General features: G+C 43.4%; 9 protein-coding genes across 9 annotated transcripts; 4 read left to right on the top strand and 5 right to left on the bottom strand.

Moving 5' to 3' along the window:
- Positions 1-64: 64 nt before the first annotated feature.
- On the top strand, positions 65-1,731 carry O0I10_006914 (uncharacterized protein; the record flags this gene model as incomplete). The annotated part of the gene is made up of 5 exons (XM_058486939.1): positions 65-388; positions 448-736; positions 791-986; positions 1,048-1,655; positions 1,706-1,731. The coding sequence occupies 5 exons, from the start codon at positions 65-67 to the stop codon at positions 1,729-1,731; spliced, it is 1,443 nt and encodes a 480-aa protein (XP_058342274.1).
- Positions 1,732-1,820: 89 nt separating this feature from the next.
- O0I10_006913 (uncharacterized protein) lies at positions 1,821-3,739 on the top strand (the record flags this gene model as incomplete). The annotated part of the gene is made up of 7 exons (XM_058486938.1): positions 1,821-1,947; positions 2,008-2,384; positions 2,440-2,697; positions 2,755-2,982; positions 3,035-3,197; positions 3,260-3,552; positions 3,626-3,739. 7 exons carry the CDS (start codon positions 1,821-1,823, stop codon positions 3,737-3,739), a joined length of 1,560 nt encoding a protein of 519 aa, XP_058342273.1.
- Positions 3,740-3,746: 7 nt separating this feature from the next.
- O0I10_006912 (uncharacterized protein) lies at positions 3,747-4,751 on the bottom strand (the record flags this gene model as incomplete). Its single annotated transcript, XM_058486937.1, has 4 exons — positions 3,747-3,941; positions 4,001-4,329; positions 4,394-4,540; positions 4,607-4,751. The coding sequence occupies 4 exons, from the start codon at positions 4,749-4,751 to the stop codon at positions 3,747-3,749; spliced, it is 816 nt and encodes a 271-aa protein (XP_058342272.1).
- A 465-nt stretch (positions 4,752-5,216) lies between these two features.
- Positions 5,217-6,011, bottom strand: O0I10_006911 (uncharacterized protein; the record flags this gene model as incomplete). The annotated part of the gene is made up of 1 exon (XM_058486936.1): positions 5,217-6,011. One exon carries the CDS (start codon positions 6,009-6,011, stop codon positions 5,217-5,219), a length of 795 nt encoding a protein of 264 aa, XP_058342271.1.
- Positions 6,012-7,048: 1,037 nt separating this feature from the next.
- On the bottom strand, positions 7,049-8,061 carry O0I10_006910 (GTP-binding protein ypt1; the record flags this gene model as incomplete). The annotated part of the gene is made up of 5 exons (XM_058486935.1): positions 7,049-7,249; positions 7,310-7,537; positions 7,596-7,643; positions 7,821-7,941; positions 8,048-8,061. 5 exons carry the CDS (start codon positions 8,059-8,061, stop codon positions 7,049-7,051), a joined length of 612 nt encoding a protein of 203 aa, XP_058342270.1.
- A 2,453-nt stretch (positions 8,062-10,514) lies between these two features.
- Positions 10,515-12,002, top strand: O0I10_006909 (uncharacterized protein; the record flags this gene model as incomplete). The annotated part of the gene is made up of 4 exons (XM_058486934.1): positions 10,515-10,779; positions 10,860-11,063; positions 11,131-11,649; positions 11,719-12,002. 4 exons carry the CDS (start codon positions 10,515-10,517, stop codon positions 12,000-12,002), a joined length of 1,272 nt encoding a protein of 423 aa, XP_058342269.1.
- A 2,246-nt stretch (positions 12,003-14,248) lies between these two features.
- O0I10_006908 (uncharacterized protein) lies at positions 14,249-16,375 on the top strand (the record flags this gene model as incomplete). The annotated part of the gene is made up of 7 exons (XM_058486933.1): positions 14,249-14,543; positions 14,630-14,699; positions 14,773-14,794; positions 14,866-15,189; positions 15,259-15,714; positions 15,771-15,886; positions 15,937-16,375. The coding sequence occupies 7 exons, from the start codon at positions 14,249-14,251 to the stop codon at positions 16,373-16,375; spliced, it is 1,722 nt and encodes a 573-aa protein (XP_058342268.1).
- A 1,792-nt stretch (positions 16,376-18,167) lies between these two features.
- O0I10_006907 (uncharacterized protein) lies at positions 18,168-18,849 on the bottom strand (the record flags this gene model as incomplete). Its single annotated transcript, XM_058486932.1, has 5 exons — positions 18,168-18,260; positions 18,317-18,402; positions 18,460-18,521; positions 18,597-18,682; positions 18,742-18,849. 5 exons carry the CDS (start codon positions 18,847-18,849, stop codon positions 18,168-18,170), a joined length of 435 nt encoding a protein of 144 aa, XP_058342267.1.
- A 174-nt stretch (positions 18,850-19,023) lies between these two features.
- O0I10_006906 (uncharacterized protein) lies at positions 19,024-20,945 on the bottom strand (the record flags this gene model as incomplete). The annotated part of the gene is made up of 5 exons (XM_058486931.1): positions 19,024-19,093; positions 19,172-19,346; positions 19,415-19,444; positions 19,505-20,368; positions 20,540-20,945. 5 exons carry the CDS (start codon positions 20,943-20,945, stop codon positions 19,024-19,026), a joined length of 1,545 nt encoding a protein of 514 aa, XP_058342266.1.
- Positions 20,946-21,572: the final 627 nt, after the last annotated feature.

Raw genomic sequence — 21,572 nt, 5'->3', positions numbered from 1 at the left:
GACGCGAGCAAGGGAATTTGCACCTCGGCTTTCTTTTGCACACCAATACACATACACACACACTATGGGGGACGACACAAGTTTTAGCAGTAGGCATAGACGTGCTGCATATAACCCTCTTCGACCTTATTGCCCACCTATTCGACATCAACTCCACAACTACACCTCGATTGCTTCGGACGATGCTACAACCGACATTATCTTGACCGAGGATCTCGGCGAGGATCACGCTGTCTTGCAAGAAATGACCACGAGCAGCTTGAGTTTGGCAGCCTACAAATACCTAATGACCGTGATCAACAACCCCTTGGACGTGGCAACAACATTGCTGCAAGTTCAATATGCGCCTCATACCAGTGTGGAAGTTATTGCGTCTCAAGAAAGTATTGTAAGTGTGTTTGGGAGTTGTTGATTGGATGACATGTTGACAGCAAACTTGGTTCATAGCAACAGCAACAACAACAGCAGCAACCAACAACCCCTGATGTATCATCGTCTTCTTCAAGCGAGGATGAAGATGGATTTTTTGCACGACCCAAGCCTATGGATAGGAAGAGAAGATCCATAAAGTCGCAACGTCGTCGATCGAGTCAGCAGTTGAATATACCACGTAGTGTCTATGATGATAGCAGGCGACCTGAATACCAAATGGCACCCATCGAAGAAGGAGGCATTACCAAGGTGCTTCAACGTATCACAATGCAAAAGGGTGAAGGATGGATGGCTCTTTTCAAAGGTAAGGAGGTAGAGAGAAAGGATCTAAGGAGAATCCACATTAACTGGTTTCCAGGCCAACGTCTTGCATGGATACATGACTTGTTATGGGGAATCATGCAACCAGGATTACGTGCATTTCTCAATGATACTTTTGGTTTATACGACGACTCAGTAGCTGTGGATAAGATTTGGCCGAATGTGATTACGTCTGTTGTCAGCCATATTGTCGTGGGCGTGTTGTTGAGTCCTTTGGAGATTATACGTACTAGGTAAGATATGGGGATGAAAGGAGCGCTCTGCTATCATCTAATAACATGATCCCATCATTAGACTTTTGGTACAATCCACTTCTCGCAGCAAATACAAGAGTATCTTTGGTGCAGTGAAAGATCTTTACAATGAGCATGGCAGCATACGCAACGTTTACGTTTCCAATAATCTTATTCCTACCATTGTCTATCATGCTGTTCGACCCCTTATTGCCAGCACCATACCAGCCACCATTGATCGCAAGTTGGGAATCTCTGCGGCCGATTCACCTATCCTGTACGGTACAGCAGAGTTATCGTTGCGCTTGTTGGGATTGTTGGTGGTATTCCCCATTGAAACGATTCGAAAGCGTCTTCAGTGTCAGACACCCGATTTTGATACCATGGTTGCTTTACGACCGATACCCTATTCAGGCATGTTGGATGCAATGTATAGAATTATGAAGGAAGAAGGGGCCAAGCAAAGACGTGATACGCCAGCAGTCAAATCGGGTGCATTGACTGACAGCAGTGATACGGATGAAGATGATGATTTCCTGCCAACAAAACGTAACACAACAAAGGCGACCACAACACCTACGAGTGCATGGGGTATTCGTGGCCTGTATCGAGGTTTGAGTATCCAAGTAGCAGCAACGAGTGCTGATTTTATTCTACGTGTGATTGATGGTAGGTATAGTGAATGTCTCTATCAATTGCCAAGTCTAATATTTGAATAGGGAGTGATTGGAACGATTTAGCATGAATTAGATAACACGCACAGATAATAAAAGGAAATGGCCCGGGTTACGCCCTTTTTGTTTCATTTATTTTCTCTTTTCCCACTTTACTACTATGCGTATCGTATACTCAGCCTTGCTTGCATGCATACTTGCTCTCATTCTCCCATTGCCACATGCTGCCGATTACCAGCAAACAGTACTCTCTGCTCCTCCTCGTGAAAAGCGAGTCGCGATTATCGGTAGGTTCCTGCTTGTCTATATACAAGAACGAGTTGGGTATGTTGACATGACCTCTTTAGGTGGTGGGGCAGCAGGCACCTCTGCAGCTTTTTGGTTGAAGAATGCATTTCCAGCTACTGCCAAATCAGGTGTGCGAGTATCAACAACCTTATACGAACGCAACAATTATCTTGGTGGAAGAAGCACTGTTATCCCTATCAAGGATGATCCTGAACTTGGCCTATTCGAACTAGGGGCATCCATCTTTATCGAGCGCAACTACAATTTGATCAATGCAACAAGACGCTTCAATCTCAACCTCACCGGATTAACAGAGCTCCCTTTTGAACGTGGTTTGGGCATATGGGATGGCAAGGATTTCTTGTTTGAAGAAAGCGGCAACAAATATTGGGATGTGGCCAAGCTCTTATGGCGATATGGGTATTCTCTCATTCGAGTAAGTGTTATGATAGCAACATTTATTAATGAATTCTAAACGACAATGGGAGTAGTTCAACAATCATCTCGAGTCAATCATAAATCGTTTCGCAGACTTGGTGTACCATGGCAAAGACAACGTATCCCCCTTTTATGATGTCGATACAGCACTTGGCCAATTTGGACTGGAAACCTTGTTGAATGAGACATCATCCCATTATCTTGAAAAGCGACATGGCTATGCCGGGCTCTTTGTACATGAATTGATTCAGACAGCAACAAGAGCCAACTATGGTCAAGATGTTCATTTGCTTCATTCCTTCGGTGCTTTGGTATGGATTTATTATGTACAGTATATCAATGGCTATATCTAACAACGAAATTTACAGGTTTCTATGGCAGCATCGGGAGCATGGGCAACGGAAGGAGGCAACTACCAGATATTTGAACAATTCGCCTATCGATCAGGAGCTGATATCAAGCTTGGAAGCACCGTTGTCAGTATCCACAATACCACAGAGGTTGATGAGAATGGCCATTATATCAAGAATTACGTTGTCACCACGGAGGATGGAACTGATGGAGTCTATGATGCGGTCTTGTTGGCATCACCCATGGTAAGCAACATCCAAAAAATGTCACTTGTGGTGGGCTAATAGAAATGAATAGCATCTTGCAGGAATCGACATGCCTTTCCCAAATGCAGACCAAGCTCCTCGAGAATACCATACTGTACATGTCACCGTCATTGCTGGTGTGATTGATCCATCCTACTTTGGCCGCACTGCTGATACCATGCCCACGCTTGTTGTCACTACTGGAGATCCTTTGAGTAAGGAAGTCCTATTAATATCTGCCGATTCTGTTATTGATACATCTTTCACAATCATGTAGCGTCCAACTTTGAGAATGGAGAGCAACCGTTTACCACTTTTGGGATCCACAAGTACTTTGAGGATACGGGTGAATATGTTGTCAAGATGTTTTCCTCCAAAGCAATGTCCGATTCAGAGCTTGACAAGTTGTTCATCAGCCGCAGCTGGACCTATCGCAAAGAGTGGCAAGCGTTCCCAAAATTGTTCCCCGTTATTGAAGCCAAAGAATGGCCACCTGTGGTCTTGCATGGATTTGATGATGACTCTAATAATGGTGTGCTTTACGTCAATGCCTTTGAAAGCTGCATCTCGGTATGTTATATAACATTCACCTTCCGTTTTCCTCCCTCACCATCTTCTCCTTCTCACGTTAATATCACTTTAGACAATGGAAACCGAGACATTGGCTAGCAAGAATGCAATCCGTATTTTACGTGATCAATGGTGTCAGGACACATCATGTGTTCCCTTTGGCGATGGATGGGGTGATAATGTATAGTTTTTCTTTATCGAGAAGGATTGACAAGATAAACATCAGACATGTTTTCTAGTTGGAGATTACGTCTAGGCATGCGTTCGGCAAAGAATGTATGGATAATGCGCCACTCGGCAGCAGAACTTGGCATTGTGTGGTCTTTGTTGGAGATGAATACTTGGGAAACAATGGCATCTGGTGAACATTTACGTTTGATGATAGAAAACTGTAAATAGAGCCGATCAATCATTGTGTTGTACTCCTTTATCACTATATGTCCTTTACCTTTTTCTCTGCTTGAGATCGTGGGCCTATAGTGCTGTCCTTTTCTCCTTGCGTCACAAGAATGTATCCTCCATATCCATTGCCAATCTTCTTTTCATTCTCTTGTTCCTCTAATAGGTATCCACTGATGCTGATAACACCTCCCAGATTACGTATTTGACCAAAGAGTGCAAGATCCAACGCAACTGTACCGCCTTGCGAAAAGCCAAACAAAAATATCCTTGAAGGTTCAAATCCACAATCATCGACAAGATGTTGGAGTAACTCTGTCAGCTGTTGCCGTGTTCGAGTGAGTCCCTTGAAACGCTCAGGACTAGCAGGTGTCAATACTATCCACCACCACATATCAGCAATCCATGCTTGTAGCAGTACAATGTATGATCCTATACTCACATTCGCCTGTCAAGAAATCAAAGCTTGGATACCACTGATAACATTCTTCCATATACGGCACTGGCTCGGGCGCTTGTACAGCCATTGTAGCAGTCTGTGGTAGTTGCAACTTGGTGCCCAATGCTGCAAAGGGTCCTTTGGTATCACCTATCAACGGCATTCAATGCTTAGTGAAGAGTCCTTGTCTTGATCGTCGCGATCGCGCACACGTACCGAGACCATGCAAGAGAACAAGTAGATTGAAGTCGATGCCGTCTTTACTTGGTGAATAGTCGAATTTCAACTTGCATTTTGATTGTTGTGGTGCATTCGCTTTGTTTCTTTGTTGTTGTGGCGAAGTAACGTTGAAAGACTGCATTGGAAAGGAAGAGGTGGGTTATGCTACAGAACAGCTTGTCTCTTGCACCTTGATTTATTCATACCCCGAGTCGAACCCAATGTTGCCAATGTCAGGTGGATCTTGCATGCTTACGGTAACCTAGCAACAATAGCCTTACAATAAAAAGTCGCTGTACAATGAAACAATCTTTTGTGATGGAGGGATGTGATAATGGGTATAACAAGTGGTAGAATGCGATTTAGTTCCATCAACTAACAGCCTTCCAATAAGCATTTAAAGACATCTCTACCCAACTTTGTGCTTGTGAAGATGTCTGATAGGTCATTATTATTGTAATCAAAGAATCATCAAACAGTGAAAAGGGAACCATAAAAGTATACGTTGTGTAAAAGCGGTTTATATTGTGTGTGTTATAAAAGTAGACCAGCTACTATAAGAGGCGGATAACAATGGGAGGAAGAAAAAGTGGTATTACACTACTATTTAAGGGCAAAAGACAACGGTGTACTTCTTGGAGCTGCAAGCAAAGGTGCTCTTGGCATCATCGTAGGCATAAGAATAAGCATCAGGGCAGCCATCCTTGAAAGTCTTTGCGAGAGAGCTAGCCTTGCACTTGTCAGGGGAGTTGTATTGACCGGTGCAGCAGTATTCAGGAGTGCCATAAGCAGCACAAGCGCTCTTGCATGCACCATTTTCACCTTCGAGACCCTTGGGGCACTTTGGAAGAGAAGCACACTTTGGAGCACCACAATCGTAACCAGAGCCAGATTTGCCTTCAGGAGAAATGCTCATGGGCAAGTTGAAACCATCGACGAATGAAATGTCGTAAAAGTCCTTGCCACCCCAGCCGCTGAATTGGAACTCGGCAAGTGAAACAGCAGAGCCGTAATCAGAGCAACCGGATTTGCCATCTTCACAACCCCAGAAGCGACCTGACCAACCACCGTCAACTTGAAAGTCATGGGACGAACCAGCGCCCACATCTTGATTATCAGGAGAACCAGTGTTGCCATTATCGAGCTTGTAAACATGAAGACCATGGCTACACTTGTTTTGAACGGTAACGGTAACACTACCACCACCACTCTTGCCACCAGAAGAGGAAGACGATGAGGATGAGGGAGCAGAGGAAGAGCTTGATGTGGATGATGAGGAAGAGCTGCCAGAGGAAGTAGCGGATTGTGTGGCAGAGGGAGAAGAACCGGATGAAGATTGAGGAGCAGCCAAGCTGACGCCAGCGACAGCAAGAAGGGAAAGGACCTTGACAAAGTTGACCATAATGAATGTGTGTGGGTGTATAAAAAAAGAGAGTGTAAAAAGGGAGAGTGTGTGATAAGAGAAGGACTTGAGGTGTTGATGTTGGGTCGTTGAACGATTGAAGGTTGCCCTTTTATAACATTTCGAAAGCTATATCGGCCCTGAACCACTTTTCTACGTTTTGTTTCGGCTAAGACAATATACATGTGCCTGTTGTTTCAAAGTAAAACGAATATCTCGATTCTGGTTCGTCACATCCATCGTAAAGAAAATGTTGGCCATTGTCTAGACTCTCGTTTTCCATTGTTTCCAATTGACACAGATATCTATTAAACATGTGGGAACTCGTTGCCATGGCACTGGCTGTGAATGACATCCATATGTACCTGCAGATTTCTATATATCCAACACATTACGAGTCGAATTGACCCAACGAATGAAACAATTAGGCTTTATCATCATCATGATGGAAATAAAGAGAAGAACAATAACTTTTGCATCATGCATCTATTGCTTGCACTGCATTGGAAGATCGATCAAAACCCGATTTATGCAATCGCTGAATAAGGCTATAGAGGTAGTACAAGGAGCTGTGGATGTGCAGAACCTGAAGTTTTGATGTGCATGTGATTCGAGACCGCTTGTTTCATATACGTTGTTTGACTATTTTCGATCAGCAAGCGATCCAACACAAAGTGACGAATATGATTCAGTGGAAATCTTGGCACATTCGATATCGGAAACCCTGTCATCATCATTGTGTAATAAACATAGCCCGCTCTCGAATAATAATGGAGCTTCAAAGCCAAACATGTCATGAAAAGATCGAAATCGGTGTTTAATCGCTTGGCAACTCTGCTATAGATAGTACCAACAAAAGGGAAGAGAAAGGGATTGCTCGTATTGAGGTTGTGGAAAGGATCAGAAGCGTGATAATAAGGAGATCATCATGGTGTCTTTTTGAAATGTGGAGTCATATCTTGTTGTGTATGTGTGGTAGCTGAATGGGGTGGGGTGGATGTCAAGTCTTGCGTGCGTGTGTGGTTGTTGTGTGGCATCTAGCAACATCCGCCGGATTGCTTGGGTTGCACCGATGCACCTTGGCCGACTTTGACAGTTGATTTGGGTTGTTGTTGTTGCATTGTTGTTCCCATTCTATCCTTGATTTGCTTGGCCATTGTCAAAAATGCTTGTTCCACATTGCTGGAATCCTTGGCTGATGTTTCTAAGAAGGGTATGTTCAACGATTCTGACAATTCCTATAAACGATCATAGGATAAGTTATTTATGGCTCATAAAAGTGATAACAAGTAACCCACCTTTGCTTGATCAGTCTCAACGACCTTCTTGTCAGTCATATCACTCTTATTGCCAACGAGCAACTTGTTGACACCTTCGGCTGCGTATCGATCAATTTCTTGCATCCATTGCTTCACGTTGTTGAAAGTATCTTGGTCTGTGACATCGTAGACAACAATGATGCCATGAGCTCCCCGATAATATGATGATGTAATGGTGCGGAAACGTTCTTGACCAGCCGTATCCCACTATCAACCAATGTATCAGCACACCCATCCATCATTTCCTCGTCATTTCATCACTTACAATCTGCAACTTGACAGTCTTTCCTTCAAGCTCAATGGTTCTGATTTTCTAAAAGTAAAAAAGAGTCATTGGATTAATAATCATGTCAGGGGGTTGAGCACAAACGCATCCTGTGATCCCTCCACATCTTCCTCCTTTTTCATCATCACCCACCACCGCCGCTGCCGCCGCCGCTCCAATATGCATCTGCATAAGCAAAGCATGTCCGCAATATCAGTAACTTACAAAGTCCACACCAATGGTTGAAATATAGCTCTCAGTGTACGTGTCGTCAGCAAAGCGAAGGAGCAAACAAGACTTGCCAACACCCGAGTCACCAATGAGGAGTAGCTTGAACAAGTAATCGCTACAAAGAGAACGCATTGAGTTCATCCGTCAACGTCATCTCGTCCCCAACAGCATTGCCATTGGATAGCATTGAATCGATAACAATAAATGGGATAGACACGTACTATTCAGGATTCATGTTTCGTATGGAGTGTATGGAAATAAGAAAGTGGGTGTGTGTGGTGGAGTATGCCAAGAAGCGCAGTGAAGCACGAGGAGGTCAGCTAGGCTATCTCATGTCGTGACTGTGGCGTATATGGCAAGTGCTACATCAGTGCCAGCGCAGCATTATCATGGCACATGATCCCACCTTTAATCCCTGTAGCAAAGAAACACGCATCACTTGTCATCATCTCTTATCATTAACATGATGTCCATCTTCGGTAATACCTTTTTGATTTGAAGGGAGATAGCATCACCAAGAACAATGACATGGTTTCGAATAGGGATTTCCGTAGTATACAAGTAAACAAGGCAAGTATCCAAAACAATGACCATCATGCATGCTGCTCATATACATGCTAGCAAATGCACATTATGCACAATCCAACATGATTCCCGATCACTTGCATACCAACTCAACTTCCAATATGAGAATCTCCGTCACCAACAAAAGCGTCGCATTGTTGTCGCAGCAACGGCAAGGCAAGTTTAAGCATTTATTATACATGTACGTTCCTCCATTACAGCGGCTCATTGTTACAACGTCTATATCCTTGTTGACCATATACGGTATGAAGATGGCGGTGATTGATGCAACACACCAAGCGATACTACCAAATTACCACCAACAGCTCCAAGAACAATGATATTTGGGCGAAGAATGACACCTTTTATTTTTGGATCGTACACATGATGGGGTCTTGTAAAAGGTGAATGGTTTTGATTACGCTGGCGTGGGTTGAACAATGATCCAAGAGAGGCTTCAGGTCCAAGAACAATGAAATTTAGTGCTGCATGATCCACCATTTGCCTTCCAACTCAGCCATGTTTATTTGTATCCACAATGAATACCTGCAACAGCCTTTTTTTATCATCCTTTCATCAAAGACGGAGCGTTGCGAAGCATCAGGTATCCATGGCAACCATCAATTGAAGGACAATAGTAGCAAGCTGTTGGTAGATGTTGGTGGAGAATAGTAATACAAGGTGTGAAATATACTTTTTGATACTACGCAAGATAAGAGTGCTGCGCTCAAGAGACGAGACACAGGGAGGATGACAAATGGGCTCTGGTGAATGGTGGTGTTGTTTAATGAAATTATTGATCCAGGTGTTTGCAAACGACAGGAATTTGGACATGGGTTGCACGACCATGCTAGCCCTTTTAGGTATCATACATCGAGTTTGATCATTTACTTGGTATACACATGCAAGCTGTACCGGATGGATGAATAAATCTGGCATTGATATTTCTTCTCCACAAGAGTATACCACCACTTGAAACAAGAGCCATCCTAATACGAAATCAATCCACTTTCTCGACCCATCTTATCATATCTCACAATCATTACATAATAAACGGCATGCTTTTTATAATCTCAGCATCAACCAAAATGCGGCCACAATCAAAGGCTGAGGAAATACGGAATGCAACAAAGGGCTTGGGCAAGAGATGTGGGACAAAAAAGTTGCAAGATATATTGCAGACCCGCGTGTGGTCTCATCAATACGATATTGCGATCTGGAACACGAGGCACCCATTTTTGTTTTCCCTGCATCATCATCTTTTTTCAAAGTTGAGCATACTTGCACATGATAAGATGTGTGTGTGTGATGGCATCATGCAAGATAAGCCTTGACGAAAAAGCATGGGCTGACCGGATACGTGGATGACGCTAAAACGATTGATGCATAGCTTTACAAAAGCAAGACACGCACGCGCGGTGACCATGTTTGTAGTGATGTTACACAGGTTAGAAGAGGTAAAGATTGTTTTTTATTTCCTGCGGCCGTTTAACCCAATTCAGTATACGATAGCAATAGCTGACGATGTCGCCATTCTAGTGCACAGCCTTCCCCCCTAACGGCTTTTTGACGGGCTAAGGAAACAAGGGAAACAAAGAACAACATGAAAAATGTGCTTCCTTGTACAATTCACAAGCGATCGACGCGCCGCCTCGAAATGGGCATATTCCGTGCAATCCTAAATGATCTTCGAAATGTGCCACCCGCAATTGAATTGCACCAGAAAAAGAGAAATACAAAGGGTGATCACGACAAAAAAGCACATATCGGGTCGAGTGGGCAACACGATGGAAGGAGCGGAAGTTCACTTGGCAACACAAACTTCCATCAATAAAGCAATGCAATCTATGCTTGTGATACCTGAACCTGGAAAATTGGCAGCCGCTTGACCGCCAGCCCGCTGCTTCTCCCCCTTTTTCACGTTGCTTAAATATCGCTAATCGTATCAGCATCTCTTTCTTTTCCCTTCTTGCCAACGCTTCTTCTTCCATTTGGAGACACCCCCAACCCATTCCCTTCTTTCATCAGCTGTGATTAACGTCGCAACCAGCAACATCGCTGTTCCCTTTCCATTCTCTCTCATATATATCCATTGTGTATCAATAGCAGCAATTACTATTTCCAATGCTTCTTCAGCAAGCTATCTCTTTAGCCGCACTCGGCCTTATCGCCTTCACCAGCAATCAGCTCACCGTCTCTGCTGAACCACTTGCAGTTGTTCACGGTATTAGCGGTCCTCCAATCAAGCTCTCTGCCAATTACCTTGCCGCTTTCGATGACGATAACGCCCCCGAAGTCGATTTTGAGCTTGTGGATAACACTGGTGATGTCTCTTCCAAATTGATCTCCCTCAAGAAACGTGGTCCAAGCTGTGCTCAGTACTACACTGGTAGGTTATTAAAGCATAATTGCAATATAATTGCAACCCATTACACATGAAGAAATCAATGCTGATTATACGCTTTATAGTCTCTAGCGGTGATACTTGTGAAAGCATTGCCAAGGATTATGGTCTTAGCACCAGCGAATTCATCGACCTTAACTCCCAAATCAACAGTGGTTGTGGCAACTTGCACATCAACAAAAAGTATTGTGTTGAGAAGGGTAGCGGTAGCAGCGACAGCGGCAGCAGCAGCAAAGACTCGTCTTCTGGTTGTTCCGAAAAGCACAAGGGTAAATCAATCATCATCATCATGATAATCAAAGCCATGCCATGCTCATCTTTTGTATCATCATGTAGTCTCTGGATCTGATACCTGTGAATCCATCGCCAAAAAGTATGGCATCTCTGTTAACAAGTTTTATGATTTGAACCCCAAGGTCCACCGTGGCTCTTGTGACAACCTTGATAACGGCAAATCCTATTGTGTTGCCGGTGGTTCTTCTTCCAAGTCATCATCTGGCAGCAGCAGCAGCAGCGATCATGATGACGATGTTAGTGACAAGCTCTCTGGTCTTGCTTCCAAGACATCCAAGTCTTCTGGCAAGTCTGAAAAGCGCAAGAAATTACAAACCAAGGCTGCTTTCACCTATTACTGGATTGCCCAATCCGAAGACTACAAGGGTGGCTCCAAGGTCGCTATCAAGACTTGCAATGGCAAGACTATTGCCAAGGTCAATGAAAACTACGCCGACGCTCTTGTCATGGAAGGCACCGGTGTTGTTAATGATAAGATTGTCAACCTTGGTGGTTGCAGCTGCTCCAACTACAAGTGCTTTGAGGAGATTGATCGTTCGGATGAGCCTTATGGCATCACTGGTATGTTGATTTTTATCCTCAATTAACGCTATTACTCACACACAACCCTTTTTTCTTTTTTCAAAATAGCTTATGGTTCTGCTCTTCGCCCCTATGTCAGCATTGCTGCCAATGATCTTGACAAGGGTTCCAAGATCTATGTGCCCCAACTTGATGGCTGGAAGTTGCCCAACTCAAACAAGAAACACAATGGCTGTCTTTTGGTTGACGACCAAAGCTGGAGCTTTGAGTCTCATCACATTGACTTTTACGTGTTCGAGCAAAGCAACTATGACAAGCTTGACAAGGAGCACAGAGTTACCAAGGTCGATATCTACGAGGGTGGTAGCTGCAAGCTCTTGAACTACCTCTAAACATCATCTCGCTTCTTTTTTACCCCTACCCACCTGATCCCGCTTTCCTTTGCACAACACTCACCCCCCTTTTTTCATAAAGCGCGCCTACACGTGCCTTGACATTCAATGTCTCCTTCTCCTTGTTGTTTCCATTATATACACGATGTGACAAATGCAAAACTTAAAGCAATGTAAACGTCAAACCTAATATGAGCATCCATGCAAACAACATCCTTGCGTCTCATCTTGAGCTGAAATGTACAAATTATCCATTTACAAGTTATCATGTGTGTGTGTTTGTGCATTCATTTATTCCTTGTGTCCGATGATAGCTATTCCCATCCATAATTTCACACGTTGACATCCACACACACACACACTCCGCGTCTGTGCCCCAATACGTTATAAGGCACACACTTTCACCGATGCAATTGCAATAGTGATTGGTCAGTGCTTTGCACTTTGTGTATCGTTCAAGTTATTAACCACACGAAAAGGGAAAATTACCTGCAATTGGAAGAGACACCAATATGTAAGTGCAATTGCATGCATAACGCCTGTTATTGATAATACACGTCGCATTGAATGGTTTGAGGCGCTTGTTCGAGCACACAAGAGCGTGCAGACAATGCAATGGGTATGTTTTGTAGCGATATGGATGTGGATGCATGCCTTTGCTCATACCCTGTTTTGCCGTAATTGGATCATTTTATGATGTGCGACGTGAAGAAATGCCCATGTCGTCATGTGGGTGTCGTGTGATCTTTAAGCCAGCGCATACAAAGCAATTTATCTTGTGATTGGAATCCATCCACAGGTATAAATCTTCTCATTCGCTTGGTCCGATGTCCATCAATGCAGGTAATCACATGCATATACTTTCCCTTTTATCCAACCTCTCGCGCATACTCGCTTTCAATTGCTATCCATGGTGTTGTGTGTATAGCCCATGTTGTTGTAGTCAGCATTGTGTTGTCAAGTCAACATCACCATGGCAACCATTACCATAGCAACGATATCCCAAAAAGGACATACAAAAAACAAGCATTGTGGTGCTAAAAAATAAACGTTGTCATATGTCCCAAACAAAAGCAGGAGCTGTTGCACACCTTTTCAGACGAGAGCGGATGCAGGATATTGATCATAAACAATAGGGGGCATTTGCATATTGTAGCATGTACATAAACAAACAGCTTGGCTGCTCATAACATGCATGTTCCCTTTTGTGGAATTTTCCTTTCTAATACGTTACCAGACAGAGGGGAAAAGCTGCCTCCATTATCCACCTTGCCACACCTATCATGTAATCATCACCATAACATCAGGCACGCACATGTTGTTGAAGGGCATTAATGATTGGATACTGAGTTTGAGTAAGATAGAAGCAAAGGAACGGGCGGATGTGGTAAACGGCAGGCATTTGCCACTGCCATGTTGACAAGCCATTTCGTAGAGGCTATATGCGATATGCAAGGGGGTTCTGCTTGAATATGGGGTGTTGTGCTGATGCTAACTGAAGCCAGGGTTACCATTTACTTAACAAGCATTCAGGTTTGAAGCGTGTAGTATCATGCAATTGAGCATTTTCTTTCGGAAGGTTCCCGATGAATGGATGTCAAACATCACCACTCATCTATCACAAATCACTTGTTCTTGATTATCCAGACATGTGAGCATCGAAAAATCGCATATTTCCTTTTCAATCCGTATAGCCCATTCGGCAAACTTGGGTCGCTATGTGACAGGCTCATTAACTAACATGTTCTATTTTCCCACGAAAAACCCTGAGACGATCGTTTTCCAGGAAGCTGGAAATGAAAGGGTCGTTTCCGTACCACGCAAAGGCGTCAACGAAGACACTGCATGATGCTTTCAGGATGTATCCATCACGCGGCCTAAGCACATTCATGAGAAAGTAAAGGCCATGCAGCTCCCATTTGAATGCATATTAATGTACAGAGACATCACACATGCTCACTTTTGGTGTCTATTCATGTTCGAGAAACCGAATCAAGAAGCCTCTCGCTATCATTCGGAAAAGATAAAGAAGGTTTCAACTGCACATAGTAGACAAAGGGGGCCCGCGTCAAACTGCGCTCTTTGTATGCACGAGACAACCTCCACATATATAAACGACCCACTTGTGTGTTTGTTTCTTTCATCTTTTTCATTGATTGTTATCATTGCAACCTCGTCTCTTTTAGCTTCTTTTCTTCTTCGTCTTCTATATACGCCCCACAAGTTACTATTGGCCATCTTATTCAATGGACGAGAAGACCGAAAAGATTGATCCCATTGCTGTGTGCGAGGAGATTGTGAAAGCCCCTCTAAGTAGAAGTGGGACGTTAATTTCTGGATACGAATACGAAGTCAACACACATGAACATGAAGAAGGACCCGAACCCACTGAAGAAGAATACAAGACCTTACGCGAGGTCTCTGACAAGGTCCCGTACGCTGCTTACTTGGTCATTTTGATTGAGTTTTGTGAGCGATTCACCTATTACGGCTTGAGTGGTCCATTTCAAAATTACATCCAATATCCCGATCCAGGCGAATGTGAGTCTCTTTATTCCTTTCTCTCCTTTCCTCTGTTTCTTTTTTATCCCGTCAAACTCAACATCATGTTGTTACCGCTATTACAGATCCTGCCAAACAGCCCGGTGCTATGGGTAAAGGTCAACAAGTCGCTACAGCCTTGACAACTTTCTTTCAGTAAGTGAGCCCTTGTTTGCATCATAAGGGTGACTCTAATAAGAAAATTTTATCTTCTGCTTGCCTCGCACAGATTTTGGTGTTACATCACTCCGGTAAATAAGCAACTACCCCTTTCCTGATATGAACATCGCTTATCTAACATTTGCTTGTTTGTGGTTTTTAGATTCTTGGTGCCATTGTGGCGGATCAATATCTTGGAAAATACCGAGCTATCCTCGTTTTCAGCTTTATTTACTTTGTCGGCTTGATCATTCTCACATGCACATCCATACCTGCTGCCATTGAATCGGGCGCTACCTTTCCTGGTTACATTGTCGCCATTATTATCATTGGTCTTGGTACTGGTGGAATCAAATCCAATGTCTCGCCTTTGGTTGCTGAGCAATACCGTAGCCGTTCACCTTTTGTTCGCACGCTTAAAGATGGAACTCGTGTTATTGTGACGCCTCAAGCCACCTATCAAAAGATCTTTGCTCTCTTCTACTGGGTACGTTTACTTGACAGCTTGGCTATGTAACACCATTTTCTTTTTTTCTCACGGCTAATTTGGTTGTAGGGTATCAACGTCGGCTCCTTATCAGCCATTGCTACCACTCAATTGGAAAAGAACATCGGCTTTTGGCCCGCTTTTCTGTTGCCAACTTGCATGTTCATCCCTGGTATCTGCGTCATTATCCTTGGTCGCAAACGCTATGTACAAAATCCACCTCGTGGTTCCGTATTCGTGGAAGCTGGCAAGCTGTTCTATATTGCAATGACCAAAACACGTAACCTTGAAGCAGCCAAGCCATCCAACCTCGCTGAGACGCATCCCGAGATCGTGGTCACCTATGATGATGTCTTTGTTGATGAACTCAAGCGTACCTTACGTGCCTGTATCGTCTTTTGCTGGTTCCCAATCTACTGGTTGTGCTATTCTCAAATGACAAACAACCTTATCTCTCAAGCAAGCACCATGCTTACAGGCAACGTGCCAAATGACATTATGCAAAACATCAATCCCATTGCATTGGTAAGTTGTTTCACACGTTCAAGAAGAGCTTTCAGTGGGCTAATGGGATAACATAGATCATTTTCATCCCTGTCGTTGATCGTATTGTATACCCAACATTACGACGATTTAATATTCCTATGCGACCCATTGCTCGTATCACAATCGGCTTCTTTTTCGCTGCTGTGGCCATGTAAGTATTCAACTTTTATGATAATGCTGATTCTTACACGTATACATTAGGGGCTATTCAGCTGGCATTCAAGCCAAAATTTACAGCACGCCACCCTACTATGATCATCCTCAAGGCCAAAACTGGATTTCAGCTGCCTATCAGATCCCATCATACTTTTTCATTGCTCTATCCGAAATCTTTGCATCAATCACGGGCCTCGAGTATGCTTACAAGAAAGCACCACAATCCATGAAATCCATTGTCATGGCTTTGTTCTTGTTGACCAACTGCTTTGCTTCTATTCTCGCGTTTGCCCTTGTGTCGGTTGCTGTGGATCCCAAGCTCACTTGGATGTATACGGGTATCTCGTGCGCCGCTGGCGTGTGTACGGTTCTTGTGTATGTATTCCACCACAAGCTCGATGAGAATGATGCAAAGGACGATAGCATTGGTCGCAACCAACAACAAATGGAGCAATACCAGACCAAGGGTCAAGACCAGGCATAAAAAAAACCACCATCCTCAATGTAGAGTATCTTCCACCCTGTACAGTAGAGCTACTTTTGTATCAATATTACTTTTAAAAGGATAACAAGGAGACACGCCTTGCAGGTTTTCCATCCTACAAGCTCCACAATGAAAAATACCACCATAAACAGCAACAATGCAAGCATAAGAAGCTATCTTTTGAATGATAAAATGTATTGATGTATTATAAAGCATGTAAAACTAGCTAAGGAGTTGAGCATTTACCTAAGCAATAGAAATCACGTACAGCGTTAGTGACATGTCATTGCTTTAAACATCCACCACATCAGGATGGAAGATGACGCCCTCATAGATCTTGGTGATAAATTTGAACATCATAGCACTCAGCAGTAGCAAATATAGTCTATAATCCTCGGGCGTTCATCCATAATTCCATCCTGGATGTGGCAACCATGGTACCAGAATCCTACCTTATGCACACCGCGTCACGTCCTTATACAACTTGAGACCGCTAAAAGGAGAGTAAACCTGAATCAGAGTTAGCTCAAGAGGACGATGATAATAAAGCACATGCACGAACACGCCTGTTGGCTTGTACAATGAGTATCAGTAAAAGGTTGGTTCCATTGTGACATTCCCACATAGTGCACCGGCGAAAGTGCGTGGTTGAATGCCGGTCAAACGCAAATTACAAGCATCATTTGCATTGCACAAGCCAAAAACAAGACAAGTACACGCATGTGTTGAGATGTTGATGCTTACCAAGTGGATACAATAAAGAAGCCAAAGGGAAAAGAAGGAGGAAAAGGTCGTTTACAAGATCAAGATGCCCTTATACTCACAAAAATTTTTTTCTTCTCCGCGAATGAGAGGCTTGGTGTAATGCTCACCGACTGGGAAGGCTGCTGTCCCTGGAATTTCGAGCTCAGAGCTGAAGGGGACCATTGGTGGCCCGATCAAGGCGAGTCTCTTGTGTGATGGGATTGATCTTTATGGTCACAACAAGTGATAGACGACTGAAAAAAAAGATGCATTGATGGAAGATTGATGCCGTTGAGTAGTAGTGGATGAGTCATCGTGCCTAATCCGCTTAAGTCAATCAATCGATTTATGCATGATAGACATCCAAGCCCTTTGGAGAATCAGCAATCACTGATGAAGGCATCTCGCCTTTTAGTAGCTGGACACCCCACTATATCAAATCACGCAGATGTTTTACCACTGTATGTGATTACAGAAATTCGCACGCCCACCATGCATATAAAAACAAAGATGTTGTCGCCCAGCATGCTCTGTACACCTCTTTTCCTCTATCATACACCATCAAATGCCCTTTGGTAAGTATCATGGATAGCGATTTTGCAACATGTAGATTGGAGCAGATGCATGCAATAATTCATAATAGTGTCTCATTGTTATCCCACTCCCATTGTCATTGTTGTCATTGTGACATTTGGATCTTGTAATAAGGTAAACCCGATGATAATATCGCTTTGTGAATCACATACTCATTAGCGTATTATGTTTTGATCTAGTTTTCCCCTATGATGCATCTGTAAAGTTGGATTTGGTGCTATGGTCTTCCACCTAAGTAAAAACCAGGATGGCGTTTTAAGCTCGCTCGAATTCCAAGATAATGATATCCAAAGCAAATTACAAAGTGAATGAAATGTGCTGTAGGTGAATTGAAAACCTGTACCCCCAACCAATCCCATCCCAATGTTGATATTGACAAGATGTGTATGTGTATTTTGCATATGGTGCAAGGAAAGAAAGGAGATGGATCATGGCTGTTGTTGGGTATACTACATCAAAGGAATCGACGAGCGATCATCTTGACCCGGTTGTCGAATTGAGGATTAGCGATGGGCGAGTTCTTTTCATAAAAGGGATTCATCAATATCTAATAAAGCAAAAGGAATCAATACCAAGCTAACCATCATCCTCATTGCCATTTACCTTAATATAGAGCTCATACACGTCGTTGAAGAAGTTCCTGATGCTGTCCTCTGATTTTTGATCGTGTAATAACATGAATTTGACATCTAAGGAATCGACAATTAGCTTTGGTAAACGAGTATCCTTGCTTGGCTTATACTCACTGTTTGCAGTAACAAAGGCTGACACATATTGCTCGTTGAATCGATCGACTGACTTTAGGTACCTGGGTCCATGTAACCATCCATCAATATACCATGTCTCCACGCATATAAAGCGTAACACCTCGTCTTCTACTTACATGGCCTGCGTTCCCCATTGGACTTCTTCTACGACATCGAGTGCTGCATGTGCAATGAATTGGTTGAGATGCTTATGGTCATCACGCTAGTGTCTCGGGAATGGTTGAGATTGGGTGTTGGTCACGTTCGAGCTGTGTCGTTTACCTTGTTGTGTTCCAGCAATGAGGATGAGCGTGAAGAAGGGATAATATCGGTTTCATAGATAGGATTGTCAGTGGCGCCAACGATGGCAAAGTAGTAGATTGCAGCCATTGAAGTGATGGTGTATGCGTGTGTGTGCGTTGACTCGAGAGATAGAAGTGGACAAATTAATATCGCTGAAACCGCGAATAAAATGCTATCATGCTCGGGAGTGAAAGAAAGGTATATTATTGCGAAAGAGTGCGTTGAATATACAATTGTATGTGTGTACTCTTCTATCATGATTCAAATAATATGTTGGGTATCCATGCCATGTGCAAAATCCATAATGACAATCTTTTGGTCTTGGCTTGTACTAAAGAAGTAGTAGTAGGACAATGAATACACACATCTTCCTTCCTTTCCCATATCGATTCCTACTACAACAGCATACCTTATGATCTTTGTCTCGTCAAACATCACATCAAACACCCAACTCGAATGACATGCCTCAAAATGATGTAATTGTGCTCCTGTACGAATATCCCATACACGTATGCTTTGGTCGTAACTGCCACTCACGATCTTGTCTTGATCAAAATGTAAGGCGCGTACAAGTCCCGTATGCCCTATCATCATCATTTTGAATGTGAGCCCTATGAGGATCCATATACATGACCTTTGCCTTCTTACATACCTGAACAAGTCAAAATGCATTCGCCCGTTTCTATGTAAATAACCTCGTTAAATTCAATTCCTATTACCCAATAAAGTGCTAATCACATACCAGCATTCCACACCTTGATCTTATTATCGTTACTACCACTGACAATTCGATGACCGTCAAAACGGATACAAGCGAGCCCGCGCGTGTGCCCTGCAAAGTCGCGTAAACATTGTCCAGTCCTCATGTCCCAAAGCTTGATGATCGCATCACCAGAAGCAGATACAAGGCGATTGTTGCGAAATTGGATAGCATTCACAGGACCCCGATGACCATGCAAAATGCGAATCAATCGACCATCTTCACGTGACCATAACCTTACAGTAGCATCCTTGGAACAACTTGCGATAATCTTGTCATCAAAGCATACGTCGAGTACACCTGAAGCATGTCCACGAAGACGTCGAATGACTTGAAATGTACGCATATCCCATACCAGAATTGTATGATCGGATGAACCTGACACCATGATATCGTCATCGTATTGCAAACAAAGCACGCTGGCATAGTGCCCTGTCATTGTACGCAAACATCGACCTTGATGATCCCAGCACTTGATGGACCGATCACGACTACCAGTAACAATCTTGCTGGAATCGAATTGTACACAATAGATGCTATCAGCATGGCCTTCAATGACACTCATTCTTTTGTCGCCTGATGCCCACCGTCGATCCAGTAGAAAGCGTTCTCGATAGAGTTGTCGATAATCAATGGTATCATCGTCCTCATGTTGCTCCCTTTTCCTTCGATATTTCTCAGCAGAAGGCCAACGTGGATGGTGAATGTATAAATTACGCCACAAGATACGATCCAAGCAAAGGAAATGCCATCGACGTGACACCAAGCTGAGTACAAGAATTGTTTCAAAATCACAGTGGCGGAGAATGCATTGAGACAGCTCGACAGGTAATCGATCCAAGACATCTAATTCATCATCATCACATTAGCCATTCATGTTGTAGGAGCGGTATTTGGATGAGAGAAAAAGGAAGGAAGGGAGGGAGGAGGGGATATAAAGAAGACTCGAGGAAGGGAGAATTGAGGGATGTAATAATATAGAATGGATACAGGAGGAGGGGAATGAATGACTCTTACCATATTTATATGCATCACCACTCTTTTCCTCCTCTTCCTTGGAGACAGTGCTGGAGAATAACTTTTGTTGAGACTGATGGAATCCCTCATCGATCGGTAGCATAGCATAACTCCCGCCTGTGGTGTTGCTACGTGCGCGTAGTGAATGGGTTGTCTCGCTTCCTTGTCGGCATAAGCATGGTTGCTCTTGCTGCTTATTATCGTCGGATGATGATGATGATGATGATGATGCTACTTCAAACGTCGTTGACGAGCATACGTCTTGTACTTGGGAGTTGCTGGTGGTGCTAATCTGGCTGGCGAGTACAGCAAATGACGACAATGTGGTGCGTCTCAAGTAGCGAGCGATTCGGCTCTTGACGGAACGATGTTGGGAATGAGAGGAGAGAGGTTCTTGAGGCGGCATAACAAGTGGAAACGAGATACACTCTCACACACAAATACACGCATGTACACGTACACGTCGATAAGTGCTTGTGTAAGAGAGACAAAAGAGAAAGGAGAAAAGAAAAAAAAGAACAAAAGCGTGCGTGAGAGGTGGTATCAGGGGCAACGACTGAAATAAAAAAAAAGAAGAGAAGGCTGGCTTGCCACCACCACACAGAAGAAAACTATCCCCCCATCTCCTTCTTTTTGACATATGCAAATTGGCTCCGTTCATGCGTGCAGACATTATTATCCTCCCTTTACAATTAATTGTTTTGGTCACCAAATCTCTTCTGGATCTTGATATCCCCACTCTTGTACCCGTAATACGACCACTACCTGCTCCGCACTAGATCACATAATGCTGCTTGTTGATGATGGCGATGAAAAAATGTATGGGGTGTGATGCATGTTTATATGCGTGATCCTTCTTTTGGGAAGCAGGGTTATCTCATGCCATTGATGATGGACGACGATCCAGCTTGCTGTCGCCATTTTGTTCTACAACATCAAACTTTATCTTTTTGCTATGCCGATCATTTCTCAAATGGATACAGGGGCGAATGATCCTTGTTGTCGTTGTTGTTTCTTCTATTGCAATTTCCCT

Source organism: Lichtheimia ornata (assembly GCF_029851405.1).
Source record: "Lichtheimia ornata isolate CBS 291.66 chromosome Unknown scaffold00032, whole genome shotgun sequence".
Taxonomy (NCBI): Eukaryota; Fungi; Mucoromycota; class Mucoromycetes; order Mucorales; family Lichtheimiaceae; genus Lichtheimia; species Lichtheimia ornata.
This window is presented reverse-complemented; position numbering and strand designations above follow the sequence as displayed.